Raw genomic sequence first — 27,612 nt, 5'->3', positions numbered from 1 at the left:
AACAAGCCACTGAAGAGTCAACAGGTACAGTGTTCATGCTGCGAGCGCGTCTGATCATCATCATCATCATCGAGGTGTGAATGAGAGGAGCTGGTGTTGTACAATCTGGAGTAAAGAGCAGCAGAGCTAAAGGTGAAGGACACACTCCGGTGACACGTCAGCACACACACACACACATCACTGACTGACTAACCCATGTAGCTGAATGATGAGGAATCAAACGTTCATCTAAGAACACAAAGTCAGTTTGACTAAGTTGTCAGCAATAATACTGATGTGAGTGTAATATCATAACAGGAGAATCTATCTGTTCTTTCACATTCAAACATACACAACTACTTAAACACACTTTTCTTATGAAGTGAAGTGACATTCAGCCAAGTATGGTGACCCATACTCAGAATTTGTGCTCTGCATTTAACCCATCAAAAGTGCACACACACAGAGCAGTGAACACACACACACACACTGTGAGCACACACCCGGAGCAGTGTTCATCATTTATGCTGCGGCGCCCGGGGAGCAGTTGGGGGTTCGATGCCTTGCTCAAGGCCACCTAAGTCGTGGTATTGAAGGTGGAGAGAGAACTGTACATGCACTCCCCCCACCCACAATTCCTGCCGGCCCGGGACTCGAAATCACAACTTTTCGATTGGGAGTCCGACTCTCTAACCATTAGGCCACGACTTCCCCGTTATGAAGATCGGTTATGTCTGAATTACAATCCTTTATTGAGCACGAATTCAAAAAAGAAGCCTTGTTAAATGGTCAGAAAGAAAGTACTGCGTAATTTTCCTTCAGAGATGTCCTAATATTGCTATGAGTGTCTGTGAAAGTCATGTGACTAACCTACACAAGGTTGATCGAGCAGATGAACCGCTGATGACGTCACAGAGCGTCAGTCACTGCTGAACTGAACTAATGGACCTGACAGGTTTCCCATCACACAGTCTCAGAGGAGCCATTAAACTAATCTACAGGAGGATGCTTTAATCCTTTATATAATGAACAGAGCTAGTCTTTTCCTGACATTCACACATCGATCAGCACACACACACACACACACACACACACACACACACGGAGTATGACTTAAAGGACCTCTAAGGTTTCATTAAAATAGTTCCATTGTTTTAATGAATTTGGAACGACACGAGAGTGAGCAAATGATGATAATGTTCATAAATATGAATCCTTTATGAATACATTTTGTGTGATGTTTGCTACACTACGAATGATTAATTCATAAGTTGATAAAAGCGTTTAGGTCTGTCTGGAGACGTGTTTATTACACGGTTACACCACACGAGCAGTTCAGTAAACCATGAACACAATATGACAGCAGGAGCACAAGTGTGTGTGTCTCAGATATACACACACACACACACACACACACACACACACACACACACACACACACACACACACACACACACACACACACACACACACACACACACACACACACACACACACACAGCTGGATGATTCGTGTTGATTAATCGCGCTTCAGCTTCACCTGTGTCCGGCCGCGAGCTGCCGTTAGCTTTAGCACGAGCTAAGCAAACACACACACACTCACAGAAACATACCTCGAGCGGGTGTACAGATGAGTGCAGCTCTTTCCAACGCAGCTGGGTGAGAGAATATAAGAGTAAAGTCGAGAGAACACACTCAGCTCACCGCGCTCAGCCACGAACACACAGCAATGGCGCACTTCCGCTGTGTGTCACAGTCTAACCCGTCCGGCGCAGAAACCACCTGTGCGTGAACAGCAGCGCACACACGCACACGCACGCACACACACGCACGGAGGCCGTGACTCACTGTACTCCCACTTTTTTATTATTTATACATGTTTAATAAGTAATATTCGTGTAATATAACAATTTAGGGAGCTTTAGCACGAAGGTGATTATACAGAGCTAAACACACACAAATGTAGTCATGACCTACCACATTAATTACAGTAGAAAAACTTTACAGAGTAAACAGGATTACATTTTGATTTAATTCTCACGTCCTGACCTCAGTTGTACATCGTTTAAATAAAGAAATGTTTTAGACAGTTTAACATGTCACATTGTAGTAATATAGTAATAAATAAAATCCTATACATTTGCATTTCTCCAGTTGAAGCACTTTTAACATCGCGTGTGTTTGTTTAGAAGTGTTTATAACATAAGCTTGAGTTCCTGAATCTGGTCCTAGCGCACCTGTGTTTCCAATACGACCGGAAGCGGCTTCACACAGGAAATGCCACGTGTACCAAGTGCGCATGCGCGCTCTCCGTGCTCCCGCTGGACTTCCGCTGGTGTATCACCGTGACATTAGTGAACGCGTCGAGCGAGAGAGCGCGTCACACGCCCGAGAGACGCTCGCCTACTGACCCGAGCGACCCTTCAGGATGTCCAGCGGCGGCTTCGCGTCACAGAACGGCGCGGGAGGCTCGCACGCGAACGGTGAGTAGCTCGGTGTTCGTCCACTGACACGTCGGGCGTCACTCTGAAGCGCGTTGTCCGCGTCCCGCGACGCTCTCAGGCCGAGACTTCCTCCAGTGTTTGATCAGCCAGAATCGTCGCTCGACGCAGGCCAGATTCTCTTGATCATCGAGTAGAGTTCACCACATCACCGCGCTGACGCGACGCTCATCGATCACTGATTGATTGATTGACTCCATGTAACTCAGTTCTTCAGTCCCGCGCGCCTGCCGTGATTTGTTGAGGTTGTGTGTGTGTGTGTGTGTGTGTGTGAACGGGCGGATGTTGTGAAACACGTTTCATAAATGAATTTGCCACAGTGCAGGAGTGAAAGTAAAAACGGTTAAAAATGAAGAATTAGAAGGTTAATAGAAATGGTGATCCTACAGGGATTTATTATATTAAAATGCTTAAAGTCAGAGGACAGTGCTTCCAATCCCGGTCCTGATTCAGCTCACCTGTGAAGTGTGTGTGTGTGTGTGTGTGTGTGTGTGTGTGAGTGATAGCATGATCTATAAGAGCAGAGACCAGGGCCTGAAACTCCTTTCTAAAAATGCTTCATCTTATTTTTTTATTATGATTATCTGACAGAGTTGGCACACTTCAGCTCAGTGTGTTTGTGTTCTAACAGTGTGTATTATTTAAAGCACTAAAGTGTTACAGAGTAAAGAGCCGGGGATGTCCCAGAGTCAGGCGTGTGTGTTTACTCTGAATCATGTGTATATCAGGCCCTGGAGCACAGCATTCATACAACTACTAGAGAATCTGGAATCTGACGGAGCAAAAAAACCTAAATATTGAGAAAATCATCTTTAAAGTTGTTCAAATTAAGTTCTTGACGATGCATATTACTAATTAGAAATGAAGTTTTGATATATTTATGGTAGGAAATGTACTAAATATCTTCATGGATCATGATCTTTACTTAATATCCTAATGATTATTGTCATAAAAGAGAAACGTATAATTGTGTATTTCTACAAATATCTCTGTGCTACTGATGACTGTGTCTGTGCTGCAGGGACACAGATGAGGAGAGAGAGTAAATCTGATCAACACACACTGAATCACACAACTTTGTACACAGTGGCACAAAAACATTTGATTTCAAGCTTTTATTTATTGACTTTATGTACATGGCTTATATTTATTTATGTGTATTTACTTTTTATTACATTCAATTTATTTGATCAAATTAACTTCATTTTTTACCCAGTGTGGCATAGAAGTCACTCTCTTTAGGGAACCAAGTGTTTTGGCTTTAAATGTGGCTAGTTTTATTCACTATATTAATATTTTCAGGCTTTATTGTGCGCATGACAGGTGTGCTGGTCGTTTCTAACACTGATCATAAATCATCATATTTTCATGATTTCTGAAGATCATGTGACACTGAAGACTGGAGGAATGATGCTGAAAATACAGCGGAGCATCACAGAAATACATTACACTTTAACACAGATTCACAGAGAGAACAGATATTTTCAGTAGTATTTGACAGCATGGCTGTTTCTCTCTCAGTGATCTGTGATGTCAGAGTGATGTCAGAGTCATGTGTTTGACTCCTGCATGTCTAATCTGATCGCTCGGCTGTCCTCACCACTCTGTGTGGAGATCTTCATTCGGGTCAAGATGACGTTCTCCTGAGTTAATCTGATTAGGACTAGTGTATGCTGACCAGTTAGGCCTGTAGTTAGTCAGTGTTTGGTTTGTGAAAGCCTCTTCTCTGTTGTTTTGTGCTGTAGGTCCGTCACAGAACCCCGTTGGTGTTTTCTCCTCTAATCAGGGCTTCATGGCACCGCCGCAGCCGGGCTTCAACACCCTGCCCACCAAAGGTCCTCCGCCGGCGGGCCCGAGCCTCTACAGCAACAGCCATCGCCAGCCTTCACCCGTCAGCACACCCAACCACAGGAGCACACTGCCCACCAACAGCTACCAGCATCCTCCTCAGCCTCAGTATCTTCAGCAGCATCCTCCTCCTCCTCCACAGCATCCTCAGCAGGGCCAGTATCCTCCTCCTCAGCAGCAGTCCCAGCATCCTCAGCATCCTCCTCCTCCTCCACAGCATCCTCAGCAGGGCCAGTATCCTCCTCCTCAGCAGCAGTCCCAGCATCCTCAGCATCCTCCTCCTCCTCCACAGCATCCTCAGCAGGGCCAGTATCCTCCTCCTCAGCAGCAGTCCCAGCATCCTCCTCCTCATGCCCAGTATCCTCTGCAGCAGCCCCAGAGTCCTCAGTCCGGCTGGAGCCCCGTCCCATCAGTGATGCAGCACAGTGCTCCTCCTGTCTTCCACAACACTACGCAGCCGCCCGCACCCTCTGTGACCGGTACAGCCCATAATATCACACGCACTACCCAATAATTAATACTTTGCTAATATTTCTGAAAGACTTCTCTTCTGCTCACCAAGACTGTTTATTTGATCAAAAATACAGTAAAAACAGTTAAAGATTATTATAATTTAAACAGCTGTTTTCTGTGTGAATCTATTAAACTGTAATTCATTTCTGTAATCAAAGCTGAATTTTCAGCATCATTACTCCATTAAGTATTGTGGCCCTATATCTCCCTGATGTGTGTGTGTGTGTGTGTGTCCAGCTGGCCCTGCGCTGAATGTGATGTACGGTCCTCCTCGGTCCACAGCTGTGAGCGGGACACACAGCAACGGTAGGAGAGCGCCGCTTACACACACACACACACACTTTAATCTCAGTCTCTCTGCAAATCCAGCATCGATCTGTGTCTCGTTTTCAAAGGAAACAGCGGTGAAATGAAGTGACCAAACACTCACACGAGCTGAAACCGCTTTTAATACACAGTTCAACAACACATTTCTGGTATTAGGATCCAAAGGAAGGTTCTGCAGCGACTGTTCTTCCACAACCAGCAGTGTTTCACCTGTCAATAACAGATTTATTTCAGAAACAAGCACGTTTTCACTTCTGAAATGACCATTTATACTTCCCCGTGTGAATGAGCTGTGTGTCTGTGCAGCAGTGGCGGGAGCGATGCACACACACCCCTCACTGCAGGCCTATCAGAGTGTGTCCAGCGCACAGACGACCCCTGTGACCCCTGCAATGCCTCCCGCACACACACCGCTCTACACAACGGTACCCTTTTCACTTTTCTGGACTCCTTTTTAATGATTAAATTACCCTTATTAATCAAAAACATGTCTAGTTAATTAAAATCATTAAACTTTTTTTAAGAACTTAACATCAATATATTCAAATTAATTTTTAGGACCTATGACATGTTTTTCTCTTTTATTGTTACCAAATTCTGTGTTTAAACATGTCTTATTATTTAAATGCATAAAAACTACTTAATTTATTTGTTTATTTTTTTTCCCCAGAAATTCTGTTTTTTGTGTATTTTATTTTTTCTGGTTTTTAAATGAAGGCATAAAGTAATTTATTTTTTATTTTAATCAAATGAAAACAAACTTTTTGGCAAACGGGTTTACTAATACAATTTAAATATGGGAGAAATATTGTGTGATTATTCCTTAAAAGGAATACGTTTTAATAATTTATTATTATTAGTAGTAGTAGTATTAAGTTCATTCTATTTCAGAAATCGCAAAACAGATTTATGTTTTAAATTAATGTATTTTCCAGAAACATCAGAATAAAAACTTAATTTTCTTTTATTACAATGTTTAAAAAAAATATTAAATGTATTTTTCAGGTTTAATGTCATTGATACAAAACATTTCCTTTTATAGCATTTATAAGCATTTAAAACCATAGAACAAAGTTATGGACAAATTGTAATGTTATACAAGTAATATTAGTATGCATATGCTTAAGCTCAGGAGATATGATTATAACGTTTGAACAGAGAATAGAGCAGCTGATGTGATTTGGTTTGATGGTGAGGCTGAGTCTGTTCTGAAGGTTTAAACAGGTCCTCTAACTGAGCGCTTGCTGAAACACGAGGCTGTGTGTCCTCGATTGTCTGAAAGTGTGTGTTTGTCCTGTCCGTCTGCTCAGCTGAGCCCCTCGTTAGCGTCGTTAAGCCTGCAGTCTCCACCTCCAGAGGCTCTGAGGGCCGTTAACCTGCTTCAGGAGCGCAGTCTGCTTCCTCCAGGAGCCGTGTCTCCGCCGGTGCCCTGTCTGCCACAGGACCTGCAGAAGCTGAACGTCAGCCCAGAGTCAGTGCCCTCTCTCTCTCTCTCTCACACACACACACACACACACACACACTGACGCATCTGTGCACTCCGCTGATGGTTTGCTCTCTCCTCAGGGTTTTCCGCTCTACTCTGACCAGCATCCCACAGACTCAGTCTCTGCTGAACAAAGCCAAGCTTCCCCTCGGCCTCCTGCTACACCCCTTCAAAGACCTCTCAGTGAGTCACGTGATCACACACACACACTCAATCACTCTCTAACACTCGCACTCTCTCACTCACTCGCACTCTCTCACTCACACGCACTCTCTCACTCGCACTCACTCTCTCACACACAATCACTCTCTCACACACACTCTCACTCACTCGCACTCACTCTCTCACACACAATCACTCTCTCTCACTCGCACTCACTCTCTCACTCACACGCACTCTCTCACACACAATCACTCTCTAACACGCACTCTCTCACACACAATCACTCTCTAACACGCACTCTCTCACACACAATCACTCTCTAACACGCACTCTCTCACACACAATCACTCTCTCACACACACTCGCACTCACTCGCACTCACTCTCTCACACACACTCGCACTCACTCTCTCACTCACTCGCACTCACTCTCTCACTCACTCGCACGCACTCTCTCACTCACTCGCACGCACTCTCTCACTCACTCGCACGCACTCTCTCACACACAATCACTCTCTCACACACACTCTCACTCACTCGCACTCACTCTCTCACTCACACGCACTCTCTCACACACAATCACTCTCTCACACACACTCTCACTCACTCGCACTCACTCTCTCACACACAATCTCACTCTCACACACACTCTCACTCACTCGCACTCACTCTCTCACTCACACGCACTCTCTCTCTCACTCACTGTCAGACACACACTCACTCTCACACACTCACTCTCTCACTCACTGTCAGACACACACTCACTCTCACTCGCTGTCAGACACACACTCACTCTCACTCGCTGTCAGACACACACTCACTCTCACTCGCTGTCAGACACACACTCACTCTCACTCATTGTCAGACACACACTCTCACACACTGTCAGACACACACTCACACACTGTCAGACACACTCTCACACTCACTCACTCTCACTCACTGTCAGACACTCACTCTCTCTCTCACTCGCTGTCAGACACACACTCTCTCTCTCACTCACTGTCAGACACACACTCACTCTCTCACTCACTGTCAGACACACACTCACTCACTGTCAGACACACACTCACTCTCTCACTCACTGTCAGACACACACTCTCTCACTCATTGTCAGACACACACTCTCACACACTGTCAGACACACACTCTCACACACTGTCAGACACACACTCTCACACACTGTCAGACACACACTCTCACACACTGTCAGATGTCAGACACACACTCTCACACACTGTCAGACACACTCTCACACTCACTCTCTCTCTCACTCGCTGTCAGACACACACTCACTCTCTCACTCACTGTCAGACACACACTCTCTCACTCATTGTCAGACACACACTCTCACACACTGTCAGACACACACTCTCACTCACTGTCAGACACACACTCACTCTCTCTCTCACTCGCTGTCAGACACACACTCTCTCTCTCACTCGCTGTCAGACACACACTCTCTCTCTCACTCGCTGTCAGACACACACTCACTCTCTCACTCGCTGTCAGACACACACTCACTCTCTCACTCACTGTCAGACACACACTCACTCTCTCACTCACTGTCAGACACACACTCACTCTCTCACTCACTGTCAGACACACACTCACTCTCTCACTCACTGTCAGACACACACTCACTCTCTCACTCACTGTCAGACACACACTCACTCTCTCACTCACTGTCAGACACACACTCACTCTCTCACTCACTGTCAGACACACACTCACTCTCTCACTCACTGTCAGACACACACTCACTCTCTCACTCGCTGTCAGACACACACTCTCTCTCTCACTCGCTGTCAGACACACACTCTCTCACTCACTCACTGTCAGACACACACTCTCTCACTCATTGTCAGACACACACTCTCACACACTGTCAGACACACACTCACACTCTCACACACTGTCAGACACACACTCTCACACACTGTCAGACACACACTCACTCTCTCACTCACTGTCAGACACACACTCTCTCTCACTCACTGTCAGACACACACTCTCTCTCTCACTCACTGTCAGACACACACTCACTCTCTCACTCACTGTCAGACACACACTCACTCTCTCACTCGCTGTCAGACACACACTCACTCTCTCACTCGCTGTCAGACACACACTCACTCTCTCACTCACTGTCAGACACACACTCTCTCTCACTCACTGTCAGACACACACTCACTCTCTCACTCACTGTCAGACACACACTCTCACACACTGTCAGACACACACTCTCTCTCTCACTCACTGTCAGACACACACTCTCTCTCACTCACTGTCAGACACACACTCTCTCTCTCACTCACTGTCAGACACACACTCACTCTCTCACTCACTGTCAGACACACACTCTCTCTCACTCACTGTCAGACACACACTCACTCTCTCACACACTGTCAGACACACACTCTCACACACTGTCAGACACACACTCTCTCTCTCACTCACTGTCAGACACACACTCTCTCTCACTCACTGTCAGACACACACTCTCTCTCTCACTCACTGTCAGACACACACTCTCTCTCTCACTCACTGTCAGACACACACTCTCACACACTGTCAGACACACACTCACTCTCTCACTCACTGTCAGACACACACTCTCTCTCACTCACTGTCAGACACACACTCACTCTCTCACTCACTGTCAGACACACACTCTCTCTCACTCACTGTCAGACACACACACTCTCTCTCACTCACTGTCAGACACACACACTCTCTCTCACTCACTGTCAGACACACACTCACTCTCTCACTCGCTGTCAGACACACACTCTCTCTCACTCACTGTCAGACACACACACTCTCTCTCACTCACTGTCAGACACACACTCACTCTCTCACTCACTGTCAGACACACACTCACTCTCTCACTCACTGTCAGACACACACTCACTCTCTCACTCACTGTCAGACACACACTCACTCTCTCACTCACTGTCAGACACACACTCACTCTCTCACTCACTGTCAGACACACACACTCTCTCTCACTCACTGTCAGACACACACTCACTCTCTCACTCACTGTCAGACACACACTCACTCTCTCACTCACTGTCAGACACACACACTCTCTCTCACTCACTGTCAGACACACACTCACTCTCTCACTCGCTGTCAGACACACACTCTCTCTCACTCACTGTCAGACACACACACTCTCTCTCACTCACTGTCAGACACACACTCACTCTCTCACTCACTGTCAGACACACACTCACTCTCTCACTCACTGTCAGACACACACTCTCTCTCACTCAATTTTCAATTCAATTCAGAAAGCTTTATTGGCATGACAAAAAAATACATTTTGTATTGCCAAAGCATCAAAAAACAACATAGAAATTGATTTTGAACATTAACTACACCAAACATTATAATAATAGTTAAATAAAATAAAATAAAACATAATATTATAAAATAAGAAGGATTATAATGCCGAAATCATGTACATAAAACACAAAAGCTAAAATAAACTAACACTGAACTTGGAATTTAACATTATATACATGTGTGTAGGTCTGATGGGGTGTTAGGCTGTGTGTGAGTGTGTGTGTGTGTGTGTGTGTGTGTGTGTGTGTGATTGGGTGTGTTAGGCTGTGAGTGTGTGTGTGTGTGTGTGTGTGATTGGGTGTGTTAGGCTGTGAGTGTGTGTGTGTGTGATTGGGTGTGTTAGGCTGTGAGTGAGTGTGTGTGTGTGATTGGGTGTGTTAGGCTGTGAGTGTGTGTGTGTGTGTGTGTGTGTGTGTGTGTGATTGAGTGAGTGTGTGTGTGATTGGGTGTTTGCTGCTCTGCTCGTCCCTCAGGATGTGGAGAGATGCTACAAATCTTGCTGCTAAATTGGAGCATTTGGCTTCTTCGCCAAGGATGAATCTAAGTTTTTGGGTTGGATTACAGGTGTTAAATTGGGGAAATATCTTATTCATTTTGGGGTAATATTGGTCTCTGATGTGTTGGTATTTGGGGCATTCTGTGAGGAAGTGCAGCTCGGTCTCTGGCACTCCCAGAATGCAGTGCGAGCAGAGTCTGTCCTCCCGGGAGAGCCAGGTCTGTCTGCGCCGGCCCGTCTCGATGGCCAGGCTGTGCTCGCTGAGTCTGTACATCGTCAGGGTTTTCCTGAGCTTCACATCATTCACTGTGCTCAGGTAGCTCGCAACAGTGTACTCTCGATTTAGTGCCGAATAACATTCCAGTTTGTGTTGGTTTTGAATGGTGTTTGTCCAATGGGTGATGTACTTGTGTTGTTCTGTGTTGATAATTTGTGCAGGCCGAATGTGTGTGAGTGTGTGTGCTGAGGTGAGCTGATCTCTGCAGGAGAGAGCTCAGTCAGTCTCAGCACCAGCTGGCACAGGGGACTCCTCGTTACACTCAGCTCTTGGTGTTTCAGGGCTTTATAATGGTACGTGTTGGGATCGCTTGTTTTCAGGTGTTTCCAGAATTTGATGGCTCTTTTTTGGATGTTTAGGAGGAGAGGGTATTGGCCCAATTCTGCCCTGCATCCGTTGTTTGATGTTTTTCTTTGGACTTTGAGTATTCTTTTACAGAAATCTAATTGTAGAGTTTCAATCGGATGTTTTTCCCAATTTAAAAAAATCAAATTTTATAGAAGGACCCCACACTTCACTGCCATATAAAACAATTGGTTCAATTATTGATTTGAAAAGTTTGAGCCAAATTTGGATTGGGATGTCAATTTTGATTGATCGTTTTATGGCATAGAAAGCCCTCTGAGCTTTCTCTTTGAGTTCATTCACAGCCAAAGTAAAGTTACCAGTTGGAGTTATTTTCAGGCCGAGGTAGGTGTATGCTTTTGTGCTCTCAATGGTTCTGTGTGAGAGTGTGAATGTGTGTGTTGGTCCCTGAGGTCTGGAGCGTTTCTGGAACATCATGACTCTAGTCTTCTGGAGGTTGACGGTCAGGGCCCAGGACTGGCAGTAATCCTCCAGCAGATCCAGGCCGTCCTGAAGCCCCTCTTTAATGGGCGACAGGAGGACCAGGTCGTCTGCGTAGAGTAGACACTTGATCTCTGTGTCGTGGAGAGTGAGACCTTGAAAGGGAGCATGTTCTAACATATTGGCCAATTGGTTGATGTAAATGTTGAAGAGGGTGGGGCTTAAACTGCATCCCTGTCTCACTCTGCGCCCCTGGGGGAAAAATTCGGTTCTTTGGTTTCCAATTTTGACAGCGCATTGGCTGGCTGTGTACATCGATTTGATCAAATCATAGAATTTCCCCCCTACTCCACTGTCGATAAGCTTTAGGTATAATCCTTCGTGCCAGATTGAATCAAATGCTTTCTTGAAATCAACGAAACAAGCAAAAATTTGTTCTTTGTTTTGATGTACATATTTGTCAATTAGTGTTTGTAATGTAAAAATGTGATCGGATGTGCGACATTTTGGAAGAAAGCCAATTTGGGATTTACTCAAGGCATTGTGCTTCATAAGGAAGTGTAAAAGTCTGGCGTTTAAGATGCTGCAGAGAACCTTCCCCAGGTTACTGTTCACACAGATGCCTCGGTAGTTGTTGGGGTCTAGTTTGTCTCCGCTCTTGTGGATGGGGCTGATGAGGCCCTGGTTCCAGATCTCAGGGAAGAACCCTACACACAGAACATCATTGAACAGTTTGAGCATGGCCAGTCTGAAGCTTTGGTCTGTGTTTCAGCATCTCGTTCAGGATGCGGTCTACACCACAGGCTTTCTTGGACTCAAGGACTCCTAAATTTTCTTCCAATTCTTTCATTGTTATGGGGAAATCTAAAGGGTTTTGGTTTGTTTTAATTGATCTTTCCAAATTGTCTAGTTTATTAATTATTTCATTTTGATTAGAATTTTGAATTTCAGTTGGGGTGTATAATTTCTGGAAGTGGTTTTTCCACTTCTCCCCATCTTGGATTGCCAGAACTTCTTGATTTGGTTTGTATAGCAATTTCCATTTATCCCAAAATTTGTGTGAGTTTATAGATTTTTCAATTTCTTCAAACTGGCTTTGCAGAAACTGTGCTTTTTTCCACCGGAGTGTGGCTTTATACTGTTTTAGTGCCTCACAGTAAAGAAGGCGGAGGTCCGGATTATCTGGTTGTCTGTGTTTTTGATTTGATAAGTTTCTGAGGTTTTTTCTCAGAGCCTTACAGTCCAAATCAAACCATTTGTCAGTATCTAAATATTTTTTCTTTGGTTTAACAATTGCCAAATTACTTTTTTGTGCTGTTTTGTAGAATATGTTGTTTAGGTCTTGTACTTCCTGATTGATGCCGAATTGGTTTTTGGGGTATTCCTGTATTTGGAATGAATGTATGAGGGATTGTATTTCTGAAGATTCGACGGCAGTGCTGTAATTACTGGCACTGGTTTCTGTCCATTTGAAAGACATTATTTTGCTCATTTGATATGGGGTCCTAATTGGTTGGGGTGATGTTTCAGATTGCTTTATATAGAGGATGATTTGGCTGTGTTCTGAGAAAGGTTTGAGGGGTTTGACTGTGAATGCTCTCAGAGAGGAAAGGTGGAAATCTGTGATGGTATAGTCTACAGTGCTGTTCCCCAGAGCTGAGCTGTAGGTGTATCGGCCGAGCGAGTCCCCTCGCAGTCTCCCGTTGACGATGTACAGAGCCAGTCCTCGGCAGAGCTGCAGCAGCTGCCGTCCGTGAGCGTTCACGGTTTCATCACAGTCACTCACTGTCAGACACACACTCTCTCTCTCACTCACTGTCAGACACACTCTCTCTCTCACTCACTGTCAGACACACACTCACTCTCTCACTCACTGTCAGACACACACTCTCTCTCACTCACTGTCAGACACACACACTCTCTCTCACTCACTGTCAGACACACACTCACTCTCTCACTCACTGTCAGACACACACTCTCTCTCACTCACTGTCAGACACACACTCTCTCTCTCACTCACTGTCAGACACACACTCTCTCTCACTCACTGTCAGACACACACTCACTCTCTCACTCACTGTCAGACACACACTCTCTCTCACTCACTGTCAGACACACACTCACTCTCTCACTCACTGTCAGACACACACTCTCACTCACTGTCAGACACACACACTCTCTCTCACTCACTGTCAGACACACACTCACTCTCTCACTCACTGTCAGACACACACTCACTCTCTCACTCACTGTCAGACACACACTCTCTCTCACTCACTGTCAGACACACTCTCTCTCACTCACTGTCAGACACACACTCTCACTCACTGTCAGACACACACTCTCTCTCTCACTCACTGTCAGACACACACTCTCTCTCACTCACTGTCAGACACACACTCTCTCTCTCACTCACTGTCAGACACACACTCTCTCTCTCACTCACTGTCAGACACACACTCTCTCTCTCACTCACTGTCAGACACACACTCTCTCTCTCACTCACTGTCAGACACACACTCACTCTCTCACTCACTGTCAGACACACACTCACTCTCTCACTCACTGTCAGACACACACTCACTCTCTCACTCACTGTCAGACACACACTCACTCTCTCACTCACTGTCAGACACACACTCTCTCTCTCACTCACTGTCAGACACACACTCTCTCTCTCACTCACTGTCAGACACACACTCACTCTCTCACTCACTGTCAGACACTCTCTCACTCACTGTCAGACACACACTCACTCTCTCACTCACTGTCAGACACACACTCTCTCTCTCACTCACTGTCAGACACACACTCACTCTCTCACTCACTGTCAGACACTCACTCACTCTCTCACTCGCTGTCAGACACACACTCACTCACTCACTCTCTCACTCGCTGTCAGACACACACTCACTCTCTCTCTCACTCGCTGTCAGACACACACTCACTCTCTCTCTCACTCGCTGTCAGACACACACTCACTCTCTCTCTCACTCGCTGTCAGACACACACTCACTCTCTCTCTCACTCGCTGTCAGACACACACTCACTCTCTCTCTCACTCGCTGTCAGACACACACTCACTCTCTCTCTCACTCGCTGTCAGACACACACACTCACTCTCTCTCTCACTCGCTGTCAGACACACACTCACTCACTCTCTCACTCGCTGTCAGACACACACTCACTCACTCTCTCACTCGCTGTCAGACACACACTCACTCTCTCTCTCACTCGCTGTCAGACACACACTCACTCTCTCTCTCACTCGCTGTCAGACACACACTCACTCTCTCTCTCACTCGCTGTCAGACACACACTCACTCTCTCTCTCACTCGCTGTCAGACACACACTCACTCACTCTCTCACTCGCTGTCAGACACACACTCACTCACTCTCTCACTCGCTGTCAGACACACACTCACTCACTCACTCTCACTCGCTGTCAGACACACACTCACTCTCTCTCTCACTCGCTGTCAGACACACACTCACTCACTCTCTCACTCGCTGTCAGACACACACTCACTCTCTCTCTCACTCGCTGTCAGACACACACTCACTCTCTCTCTCACTCGCTGTCAGACACACACTCACTCTCTCTCTCACTCGCTGTCAGACACACACTCACTCTCTCTCTCACTCGCTGTCAGACACACACTCACTCTCTCTCTCACTCGCTGTCAGACACACACTCACTCTCTCACTCACTCGCTGTCAGACACACACTCACTCTCTCTCTCACTCGCTGTCAGACACACACTCACTCTCTCACTCGCTGTCAGACACACACTCACTCTCACTCGCTGTCAGACACACACTCACTCTCTCTCTCACTCGCTGTCAGACACACACTCACTCTCTCTCTCACTCGCTGTCAGACACACTCTCTCTCTCACTCTCTCACTCACTGTCAGACACACACTCTCTGAGAGAGTGTCTGACAGTGAGTGAGAGAGTGTGTGAGAGAGTGTCTGAGAGTGTGTCTGACAGTGTGTGATAGAGTGAGTGTGTGAGAGTGAGTGTGTGTCTGACAGTGAGTGAGAGAGTGAGTGTGTGAGAGTGAGTGTGTGTCTGACAGTGAGTGAGAGAGTGAGTGTGTGTCTGACAGTGAGTGAGAGAGTGAGTGTGTGAGAGTGAGTGTGTGTCTGACAGTGAGTGAGAGAGTGAGTGTGTGAGAGTGAGTGTGTGTCTGACAGTGAGTGAGTGAGTGAGTGTGTGTCTGACAGTGAGTGAGAGAGTGTCTGACAGTGAGTGAGAGAGTGAGTGTGTGTCTGACAGTGAGTGAGAGAGTGAGTGTGAGAGAGTGTCTGACAGCTAGTGAGAGAGTGAGTGTGTGTCTGACAGTGAGTGAGAGAGTGTCTGACAGTGAGTGAGAGAGTGAGTGTGTGTCTGACAGTGAGTGAGAGAGTGAGTGTGAGAGAGTGTCTGACAGCGAGTGAGAGAGTGAGTGTGAGAGAGTGTCTGACAGCGAGTGAGAGAGTGAGTGTGTGTCTGACAGCGAGTGAGAGAGTGAGTGTGTGTCTGACAGTGAGTGAGAGAGTGAGTGTGTGTCTGACAGCGAGTGAGAGAGTGAGTGTGTGTCTGACAGCGAGTGAGAGAGTGAGTGTGTGTCTGACAGTGAGTGAGAGAGTGAGTGTGTGTCTGACAGTGAGTGAGAGAGTGAGTGTGTGTCTGACAGCGAGTGAGAGAGTGAGTGTGTGTCTGACAGCGAGTGAGAGAGTGAGTGTGTGTCTGACAGCGAGTGAGAGAGAGAGTGTGTGTCTGACAGTGAGTGAGAGAGTGAGTGTGTGTCTGACAGTGAGTGAGAGAGTGAGTGTGTGTCTGACAGCGAGTGAGAGAGTGAGTGTGTGTCTGACAGCGAGTGAGAGAGTGAGTGTGTGTCTGACAGCGAGTGAGAGAGTGAGTGTGTGTCTGACAGCGAGTGAGAGAGTGAGTGTGTGTCTGACAGTGAGTGAGAGAGTGAGTGTGTGTCTGACAGCGAGTGAGAGAGTGAGTGTGTGTCTGACAGCGAGTGAGAGAGTGAGTGTGTGTCTGACAGCGAGTGAGAGAGAGAGTGTGTGTCTGACAGTGAGTGAGAGAGTGAGTGTGTGTCTGACAGCGAGTGAGAGAGTGAGTGTGTGTCTGACAGTGAGTGAGAGAGTGAGTGTGTGTCTGACAGCGAGTGAGAGAGTGAGTGTGTGTCTGACAGCGAGTGAGAGAGTGAGTGTGTGTCTGACAGAGAGTGAGAGAGTGAGTGTGTGTCTGACAGTGAGTGAGAGAGTGAGTGTGTGTCTGACAGCGAGTGAGAGAGTGAGTGTGTGTCTGACAGCGAGTGAGAGAGTGAGTGTGTGTCTGACAGCGAGTGAGAGAGTGAGTGTGTGTCTGACAGTGAGTGAGAGAGTGAGTGTGTGTCTGACAGCGAGTGAGAGAGTGAGTGTGTGTCTGACAGCGAGTGAGAGAGAGAGTGTGTGTCTGACAGTGAGTGAGAGAGTGAGTGTGTGTCTGACAGCGAGTGAGAGAGTGAGAGAGTGTCTGACAGTGAGTGAGAGAGTGAGTGTGTGTCTGACAGTGAGTGAGAGAGTGAGTGTGTGTCTGACAGCGAGTGAGAGAGTGAGTGTGTGTCTGACAGCGAGTGAGAGAGTGAGTGTGTGTCTGACAGTGAGTGAGAGAGTGAGTGTGTGTCTGACAGCGAGTGAGAGAGTGAGTGTGTGTCTGACAGTGAGTGAGAGAGTGTCTGACAGTGAGTGAGAGAGTGAGTGTGTGTCTGACAGCGAGTGAGAGAGTGAGTGTGTGTCTGACAGTGAGTGAGAGAGTGAGTGTGTGTCTGACAGTGAGTGAGTGAGTGAGTGTGTGTCTGACAGTGAGTGAGAGAGTGAGAGAGTGTGTCTGACAGTGAGAGAGAGAGAGAGTGTGTGTGTGTGTGTGTGAGAGTGAGAGAGTGTGAGTGTGTGTCTGACAGTGAGAGAGAGAGAGAGTGTGTGTGTGTGTGTGTGAGAGTGAGTGTGTGTGTGTGAGAGTGAGAGAGTGTGAGTGTGTGTCTGACAGTGAGAGAGAGAGAGAGTGTGTGTGAGTGTGTGAGAGTGAGTGTGTGTGTGTGAGAGTGAGAGAGTGTGAGTGTGTGTCTGACAGTGAGTGAGAGTGAGTGAGTGTGTGTGTGTGAGAGAGTAAGAGTGAGAGAGTGTGAGTGAGAGAGTGTAAGAGGGAGAGTGAGTGTGACTCAGATAAGAAACTGAGAAGCACGCTGACCAGATACAGACTCAGCGGAAACAAGCTGATGATAGAGACGGGCAGACACAGAAAAACATGGCTGCCAGCGGAGCAGAGACTGTGTTCACACTGTGATCTGAATCAGATGGAAACAGAAGTGCACTTCCTAACAGAATGCCCCAAATACACAGACATACGGACAGTGTTCTGTGATCAAATACTGCACCGCTGAACACTCAGAAATGAAAGTTCATCATCATGTGACTTTCTTGTGTGGAAGGAGATATAGTCAGTGGCTTATAATCATAAACAGGAACTAAAGCACCCAGAAGCACTGTAAAAATATCCCAAATGTCAAACAGTTAGACAGAATCTCTTAGTTGCCAAATTGCAGAAGTGCTTTAGTTTTTTTTTTAAATATGATTTTTCAGTCATTTAACATTTCTTAATTCAAATCAGTATTTCTGACATGAATCTTCAGCATTGTGTTTTGTACATGCATCCACAGTGTGTGTAAATGCATCTGATGCGGCCTCAGCTCCTGTAGTTCAGATGCTAATAACTCTAGAGTTTAGATTCTTGGGTGACATGACTTGAGCGCTCATCTCAACACTGTTATTAATCCTCTCTTCAGCAACTGCCTGTAGTGACGTCCAGTAACATCGTACGCTGCCGCTCCTGTCGGACCTACATCAACCCGTTCGTGACCTTCGTGGACGCTAGAAGATGGAAGTGTAACCTGTGTCACCGAGTCAATGATGGTAAGTGCTGGTGTGACGAGTGATTCTGCTGCTGATGTGGTATATGTGTGTTTGAACCGTGTGCTCTCAGTTCCAGAGGAGTTCATGTATAATCCGGTCAGCAGATCGTATGGAGTGCCTCACAAAAGACCCGAGGTGCAGAGCGCCACCATCGAGTTCATCGCCCCATCTGAATACATGGTGCGAGATGATATAGTTTTTAATTTACATTTAGAGTTTTGGGATTTAATATTTTCTAGGGCTGCCCCGTTATAGTTGACTAACCTTTAGTCGAGGAGAAGAGGCTTGGTTGACCAAAATGTTACTAGTCTCTTACAGTCCTAACACAGTCTGTGGTGGACAGATCTGTTAAATTTTGTGCTAATATCAAGATTATCACATACTAAGTGATAAGTTTATGAACATGAAAAATCTATGTACAGAGAAGAGTTAGATGTCTAAGATGATGTGATGTGTCCCTGTAATGTCAGCTGAGGCCACCGCAGCCCGCCGTCTACCTCTTCGTCTTGGACGTGTCTCATAACGCGGTGCAGACCGGATATCTGGACGTGGTCTGTCAGATGCTCCTGGACAACCTGGACTCGTAAGTGAGCATCGCTGATGAAGCTGCTGTCCGCTGCGCTTGAGCTCGCTCATCAGTGTGTCGCGTGTTTCTTTACCATGAAGGCTTCCCGGAGACGCTCGGACGAAGATCGGCTTCATCACGTTCGACAGCAACATCCACTTCTACAACCTGCAGGAAGGCCTGTCTCAGCCGCAGATGCTCATCGTGTCAGACGTCGACGGTAAGAGCGTTCTCCCATCAGTGCAGTAGTGCAGTGAGGTCTTAGACGTGAGCTGACTGTGAGCCGTTCCTCCCTCAGATGTGTTCCTGCCGACGCCGGACAGCCTTCTGGTCAACCGGAGCGAGTGCAGAGAGGTGAGTGTGTGTGTGCTGTCAGACGTGACTCTGGACGCTCTGCTCTCATGCTCTCGAGTGTGTGTGTGTGTGTGTGTGTGTGTGTGTGTGTCAGACGTGATCTCATGCTCTGGTCGTTGCAGCTGCTGCAGGATCTGCTGACGAGTCTGCCGCAGATGTTCGCTCAGACGATGGAGACTCAGTCTGCTCTGGGTCCGGCGCTGCAGGCCGCCTTCAAGCTGCTGTGTCCCACCGGAGGACGCATGTCTGTGTTCCAGACGCAGCTGCCAACCCTCGGCATCGGAGCGCTCCAGCCCAGAGAAGAGCCCAGCCAGAGAGCCAACACCAAGGTTAGCCACCTGACTGAGTGATGGATCCGGGTGTAAACTGACTGTTTTGAGCCTTGATTTCAATCATTACATAACCAGACATTTACACTAGCATAAAGGCACGTTTTGCTGTTCTGTTATTTATTAGGGCTTTCAAGCGATTAAAGGGGTCATGAGCTGCCTGTTTTATTATTTAGTTCTGTTCTCTGTCCAGTTGTGTTCTGAAGATCTTCACATCAAAAGCATGATAATTGAGCAGCGATGGGCTATGTTCTGTCCTGTTTTGAGCCCTCATCTGAACACTGTTTGAATGGGTCTGGAGGATTGTAGACTCAAGTAAACGCCCACTTGCTTTGATTGGCTAATAGTTGTGTGCGATTTAGCTTAAAAATGCATAAATACTCTGTTCATATCAAACGATCTGTAATAACAGGTAAAGCAATAGTGAGCACATAATAATCCGTTCCTCACTCTACTGTCAGATCCAGTATAGTCACATGACATCAGCTCTTTCTGAAAATCCTGCGTTGAAATGTGCCTTGTTTGGAAACAAATCTGCGGTAAAATGAAGTGAACAAAGGACCAAGTTCTTGCTGACGCGGTCTGGATCTTCATTAAAAATGAAGTTCATCTTTTCATATGTTGGGATCAGAAGGAAGGCGATGCAAAGACTTGGCACTGAACAGCGTCTTGTCTTCAGAGCATCTCGTTTGATTTCTGCATTTGCCTCTCGTTATTTACACCAGTGGTTCCCAAACTTTTCCATTCCACGACCCACCTAGACAAGTGTAATATATTTCACGACCCACCAAAATATTAAAAAAAAAAAAAAAACAACGAGTGAAATTACTTTAAACCTAATCTTACTTAAAATTTTTATGACAGAAATTAAGTATTTAAGAAAAATAACCATTTTATTTTAGAGTACAACTGAAAATTTCACTACAAATTTACAAGTTTTAATTTTTGTTTACTGGCGTTAAAATATGTAGTGTCCATAAAAACGTGAAGCAGGCTCACTCCAGTGAAGTGTGATCTGCGCTGCTGTGTTTTGTTGCATTCATGATCCTTCCGTGTGTGTCGGCGAGAACGGAGCACAATCCAACACTTTTTTAGAAAAGCATAAGAAGCAAAGCAGAACTATCTAAAACAGTTTGGAGATTAAAATAATTGTGAAATAGGTAAAAAAAGACCGATTGAACCTTTTAATGACATTGCTCTGAGACCTTCAAAACACGCAACGCACACGGACTTAATTGCAATTTGAAAATCACACTAAGGATATTGCAGTTCATTATTAATGTTGGTGGGCTATATCGTTGTGATGAGTGGGTTCCCAGTTCCCGCCTCCTTCTTCCTGTGATTGTGAAGATTTTAATGTTTTACACTGGTGCCGAAGCCAGGGAGGAAGGAGGGGCGCGCTGCCGAAGATCCTTCGCCGCTGGGGTGAATCCGCAGTGCCATCGAGCAGGGCGAAGGAGTCTGCCGCCGAGGGTGCTCGATGTGGTGGGCTGGAGTGAGTTGCCGGGGGGGGGGGGGGGGCGAACTCACTCCAGCCCACCGCCTCGATGACTCCTTCGTGGAAAGAGGTGGGAACCGGCGGACAATCAAACAAAGTTTTAATAACCAAATAAACACAAAACAGCGCGACAGCCCCTCTCGGATGACTGCCGTGCACAAATAAAAAACAAACACAAAATAAAACCCAGGCCTGGTCCTCTCTCGTCCTTCACTGTCATCGCTCCTCTTTTGTATCTTTCCGATCTCCTCCGTGGTTCTTGAGACCGGTGAGTGTTGCTCATTTCCCAATCACTCCACCGGCCTAGCTCTGTTCCCATGGCACTAGGCCCCGCCCCACTCGTCACATTCGTGCAGCCCTAGACTGAACTGTGTTAGTGTCTGTGTGTCATTGAAACGCAAAATTAGCTGCAGCCAAGTGACTTTGTGCGACCCACCTTGTTCCATTCCGTGACCCACGAGTGGGTCGCGACCCACAGTTTGAAAACCCCTGATTTACACCACATGTGCCAACTGGTGGGCGGGGCTAAAGGGCAGTGCTGTAGAATCTGTGGGCGGGGTTAAACAGGCGTGATGTTGAACTGGTGGGCGGGGCTAAAGGGCAGTGCTGTAGAATCTGTGGGCGGGGTTAAACAGGCGTGATGTTGAACTGGTGGGCGGGGCTAAAGGGCAGTGCTGTAGAATCTGTGGGCGGGGTTAAACAGGCGTGATGTTGAACTGGTGGGCGGGGCTAAAGGGCAGTGCTGTAGAATCTGTTGGCGGGGATAAACAGGCGTGATGTTGAACTGGTGGGCGGGGCTAAAGGGCAGTGCTGTAGAATCTGTGGGCGGGGTTAAACAGGCGTGATGTTGAACTGGTGGGCGGGGCTAAAGGGCAGTGCTGTAGAATCTGTGGGCGGGGTTAAACAGGCGTGATGTTGAACTGGTGGGCGGGGCTCAAATAACTGTATTCTAAAAGACTCCTCACACGATCAGTCATCAGGATCATTAGACACCGCATCATCTGCAACTGCACATTACTCATTCCTTAATCACTCCAGAATAACTTGTTAAATCAACAGCCCTTTTTAAACTTTTTTTTAGTAAGAGTTTATGATGTGAAATGCTAGATGTCACTGGGATATTTCCAGCTGTTGTGTGTTGGTTCTCCTCTGTAGGACGTGCAGCATCTGAGTCCTGCGACGGACTTTTATAAGAAGCTGGCTCTGGACTGTTCTGGTCATCATGTGGCCGTGGATCTGTTCCTGCTGAGCGCACAGTACTCTGACCTGTCCTCTCTGGGTCAGTGTCCAACTACTACACCTTTACACTTCAGTCTCTGAGGAGCACTGCTGAGGGACCTGACCATATCACACACACAAACACACCAACCCTGTACAGCCTTACAGAGAGAAAGAGTAGTCCCGAAATCTGTTTACTGAACCCTTACACAAATGTTTGCATATGTGTGTTTTTGTTGGAGATTATATTTGATCATCAGGCTTTTACGGCTCTGATACAGTGAGGATATGAAGGAAAAACAGCTCAAGTTTATTCAGAAACTCAAACTGATTAAAAATCTGAATCTGATCCAGATGCTGATATTTCTGATGAATTTCTGCTGCTTGTGATGTAGATCAGTGAGATCTTTCTAACAGTAGAGCAGATGCTGACACACACTGATCTAAATATCAATCTACAGTATATCTCCAGTGATGTGTGTCAGTGAGATGAGATGTAAATGATCCAGTCATATAACGCAGTGATGAAGAGCTGAAGATGTGAGATGTTCACAAGCGTGAGTGAGACCGGTCGTCTCTTTTAGTATATCCGTTACTAACAGACAGATGCACACCCGGTCTGTCCAGAGACAGGACCGTTTACAGTGTGTCCAGCTCTCTTCTTTGGTGCACGTATGTAATATGGTGAAACTGGTCAGAATGGATGTTAATGCTTCAGTGTGGTTTGTGTCTAACCATCGCTGCTTCATCTCCTGAAGGCTGTATATCCAGATACTCAGCTGGAAGCGTCTATTTCTACCCTTCATACCACAAGCAGCACAACCCGGCTCAGACGGAGCGCCTCCAGAAGGATCTGAAGAGATACCTGACGCGTAAGATCGGCTTTGAGGCGGTCATGAGGATCCGCTGCACTAAAGGTGTGTGGAGAGGTGTGAGCGTGGGTCTGAGAGTCCCTGCGGAGCACTGATGTGTTCTTCTGTCGTCTGCAGGTCTGTCCATACACACCTTCCACGGGAACTTCTTCGTGCGCTCCACTGACCTGCTGTCTCTGCCCAATGTGAACCCCGACGCCGGCTTCGCCGTGCAGATGAGCATCGAGGAGAACCTGCTGGACCTGCAGACCGTGTCCTTCCAGGCCGCTCTGCTCTACACCTCCAGCAAAGGTGCGACGCTCAGCTGATCATGTGACATGTCATGTGACTCTTGCCTGGTCATGTGACGCTGCTCTGTGCTGTTGCAGGAGAGCGGAGGATCCGTGTGCACACGCTGTGTCTGCCCGTGGTCAACTCTCTGTCAGACATCTTCGCTGGAGCTGATGTCCAGGCCATCACTGCTCTTCTGGCCAGCATGGGTACGGCCTTCAGAACATCTGACCCATCATCAGTCTGACCGTTGAATAACATGTGAATAAAATGGAAAATAGAACCTAAATATATAATTAGCTGTCAAGGAATATGATGTGAATAAAATATAATAAATATAAACTAGCATAAAATGTATATTATAAAATGTAGAAAATAAAGTTGAGTGTTTGATGAGCTGAATCTGATGTGAGACTCCGGAGATCTCAGGGCCTGTAATGGACTGTGTGTTGTGCTCTGGTTCAGCTGTGGATCGCTCTGTGACGGCGAGTCTGAGTGATGCTCGTGATGCTCTGATCAACGCTGCCATCGACTCTCTGGCCTCCTACCGCTCCTCGGTGCTGACCGTGCAGCAGCCCGGCCTGCTGGCCCCCGCCTGCCTGCGTCTGCTCCCGCTCTACATCCTGGCCCTGCTCAAACACGTACGTCCCCCCGCTGACCCCACCGTCACACGCCGTCTTCACATTCTCATAATGACCTCTTCACTTCCTCTGCTTTCAGAAAGCCTTCCGGACGAGCGCCAGCACCCGGCTGGACGAGCGAGTGTTTGCCATGGGTCAGCTGAAGCACCAGCCGCTGGCGTTCCTCATGATGATGGTCCATCCAGGCCTGTATCGTGTGGACGAGCTGACCGATGAGGTCAGTCCGGCATCCCATGTCTGAAATGAACCCCGCTCACATCGCTGGGATCTGATTATAAATACATGATGCTGAATAAGACCTTCCAGAGTCATGCACATGTTCTTAATCTCAAATGAAGACCAGTATCTTTACAGCATATTAAATTGCGAAGTGAAGTGACATTCAGCCAAGTATGGTGACCCATACTCAGAATTCATGCTCTGCATTTAACTCATCCAAAGAGCACACACACACACACACACACACACACCCGGAGCAGTGAGCATCGTTTATGCTGCGGCGCCCAGGGAGCAGTTGGGGGTTCAGTGCCTTGCTCAAGGACACCTCAGTCGTGTTATTGCTGGCCCGAGACTCAAACCCACAACCCTAGGGTTAGGAGTCAAACTCTCTAACCACTAGGCCACGACTTCCCCATTGTGCTGGTTTAAGTTCTTTTAGGACGTTTAAACAGCTCTAAACTAATATGTGAGACAACAGGAGATGCATTTTTTGCAGGAAGTGTTATGGACTTTTAGCTGGAAGTGACTGTTTAAAGACAGATTTCACTTCTCAAGACCTATGGTGGTAAAGATCCCGATCATAAGCTGATCTAACTGCTTTCATCTCACCTGTGTGAGGATCAGCCACTGGTTCGTGCAAATGTATGTGCTGATGCTTTAGTCTGAAACTGATGTGATGTTTGTCTTGCTGACAGGGGGCTCTGAACATCAACGATCGCACGATTCCTCAGCCCAGAGCTCTTCAGCTGTCCGTGGAGAAGCTCAGCAGAGACGCGGCGTTCCTCATGGACTGCGGCACAGTGAGTTCACACTCTCACATTTACATTTCACCATTTAGCAGACGCTTTTATCCAATGTGACTTAATGAGGAGAACAATAGAAGGCGGGATCAGTTGTAAAGGCTTGATAGTACATGCAGGAAGGCCAAGAGATCATTACAATAGTCCAGTCTGGAGAGAATAAGAGCTTGGACAAGAAGTTGTGTGGCCTGCTCTGATCTTCCTAATGGTGTATAAGGCAAATCTGCAATCTGCGTTAGCTGAGACTTCCAGCAGTTCTGTCTTAGTAAGGTTGAGCTGAAGGTGATGGTCATTCATCCAGCTAGAGATGTCACTCAGACAGGCTGAAATGCGAGCAGCTACCGTCGGGTCATCTGGCTGGAATGAGAAGTAGAGTTGGGTGTCATCAGCGTAGCAGTGGTAAGAAAAGCCATGCTTCTGAATGACAGATCCTAATGATGTCATGTAGATGGAGAAGAGAAGTGGTCCAAGAACTGAGCCTTGAGGAACCCCAGTAGCAAGGTGGTGTGACTTTGAAACATCACCCCTCCAAGACACACTGAAGGATCTGTCAGAGAGGTAGGACTTAACCCACAGGAGTGCTGTTCCAGAGATGCCCATCTTTCTGAGGGTGGACAGGAGAATCTGGTGATTAACGGTGTCAAAAGCAGCAGACAGGTCCAGTAAGATGAGTACCGAGGATTTTGAAGCTGCTCTTGCTAGTCGCAGGGCTTCAGTAACCGAGAGCAGAGCAGTCTCAGTTGAGTGGCCACTTTTGAAGCCAGATTGGTTGCTGTCCAGGAGGTTGTTCTGTACAAGGAACATAGAGAGCTGGTTGAACACAGCTCGCTCAAGTGTCTTTGCAATGAATGGAAGAAGGGATTTAGAGATGGTTTCTTGAGCAGTGGGCTTACCCGAGCCTGCTTGAATGCTGAGGGAAATGTTCCAGAGTGAAGAGAGGAGTTGATAACGTGAGTAAGCGAAGGTATGACTGAAGAAGAGATCGCTTGAAGGAGGTGAGTGGGGATCGGATCAAGTGGACAAGTAGTAGGATGATTGGACAGGAGAAGTTTGGAGACGTCCATCTCTGAGAGTGGAGAGAAGGAGGAGAGAGAGTGTAACGGGGGTTAAAGAAGAGTAGAGAAGGTTTTGAAGAGTGTGTGAGAGTCACAACAGTTGTTAATGTTGTTGTGGTAGTAGGATGTTTTAGCAGTGGAGACATCTGCAGAGGAGGAAGAGAGGAGAGACTGATACACACTCACATCAGCAGAGCTTTTGACTTGGCAGAATCGAGAGCTGCTCATCCACACATGAGAACAGAAGAGAACCACACTCTGCTCTGAGCTGAATATCTGACCGGCTCCGCTGCTGTGAACTCAGTCAGCAAGCAGCTTTGAGCCTTGACAAAGCACCCAACAAGATGAAGATTTCAGGAGACTGTGCAGCACTTATGCAGCGTTTCATCATCTTTCTTCCGCTCAGGTCATGTATCTGTGGGTGGGCAGGAGCTGCAGCCCGGTGTTCCTCACAGAAGTGCTGGGAGCGGAGAGCTACGCTGCTGTTCCTCTCAACATGGTAAACTCTCTCATGACACGCTCTTCACAAACACTGCAGACAACTGATGCTGCTCATCTGCACTCTTAACTGTTTCTGCATATATATATTTCGCTTTCATGAATGATTGCATTAGAAAATATTCTGTGGTATTTCATGCAAATAATAAGTCTGCTCTCTCCTCAGAACCAGCTTCCAGAGCTGGACACGGCCAGATCGTCTCGACTGCGAGCGTTCGTCGGCTGGCTGAGAGAACACCGGCCGTTCCACGCCGTCCTGCACGTCATCAGGTCAGAAACACGCTAATAGTTAATTCAAGACGTGATTCACTCGATAACGTGAGCTCACACATTATTACATCAGCGTCTGCAGTGCTGTGATGGACGAGCAGTGTCTTCTGTGTTTAATGGAAGGCTCTCAGACTCCAGTGGTAGTAGTTGTTGAGGAGATAATGCTGTCTGAATGACTGAAGAGTCTGATGCTCCTCTCTTGGGTTTCAGAGACGAGTCTCCGCTCAAGGCTGAGTTCATGCAGAACATGATCGAGGATCTCAGTGAATCCGCTCTCTCTTACTACGAGTTCCTCCTGCACCTACAGCAGCAGATCTCCAAGTGATCCCACAATGCCCTGCTGC

The 27,612-nt window shown here is 47.0% G+C and overlaps 2 protein-coding genes across 2 annotated transcripts in view; one reads left to right on the top strand and one right to left on the bottom strand.

Annotated features, from left to right (window-relative positions):
* LOC132130851 (GTP-binding protein SAR1b) overlaps positions 1–1,753 on the bottom strand; it is a 6,630-nt gene extending 4,877 nt beyond the window's left edge. The window contains exon 1 of the mRNA XM_059542693.1: positions 1,593–1,753. The gene's annotated coding sequence lies outside the window, so the exon portion shown is untranslated. The remainder of the gene's footprint in view (positions 1–1,592) is intronic.
* Positions 1,754–2,217: 464 nt separating this feature from the next.
* sec24a (SEC24 homolog A, COPII coat complex component) lies at positions 2,218–27,612 on the top strand. Its single transcript, XM_059542706.1, has 21 exons — positions 2,218–2,462; positions 4,226–4,807; positions 5,079–5,147; positions 6,393–6,639; positions 6,735–6,837; positions 18,553–18,679; positions 18,750–18,859; positions 19,150–19,262; positions 19,346–19,464; positions 19,543–19,598; positions 19,721–19,927; positions 22,581–22,704; positions 23,402–23,560; positions 23,633–23,806; positions 23,884–23,994; positions 24,251–24,426; positions 24,506–24,643; positions 25,341–25,445; positions 26,907–26,999; positions 27,165–27,268; positions 27,479–27,612. The coding sequence occupies exons 1-21, from the start codon at positions 2,408–2,410 to the stop codon at positions 27,591–27,593; spliced, it is 3,087 nt and encodes a 1,028-aa protein (XP_059398689.1). The 5' UTR covers positions 2,218–2,407; the 3' UTR covers positions 27,594–27,612.

Source organism: Carassius carassius, chromosome 47, assembly GCF_963082965.1.
Source record: "Carassius carassius chromosome 47, fCarCar2.1, whole genome shotgun sequence".
Taxonomy (NCBI): domain Eukaryota; kingdom Metazoa; phylum Chordata; class Actinopteri; order Cypriniformes; family Cyprinidae; genus Carassius; species Carassius carassius.
Note: the sequence above shows the minus strand (reverse complement) of the source record. Positions and strands in the feature narration are given on the sequence as shown.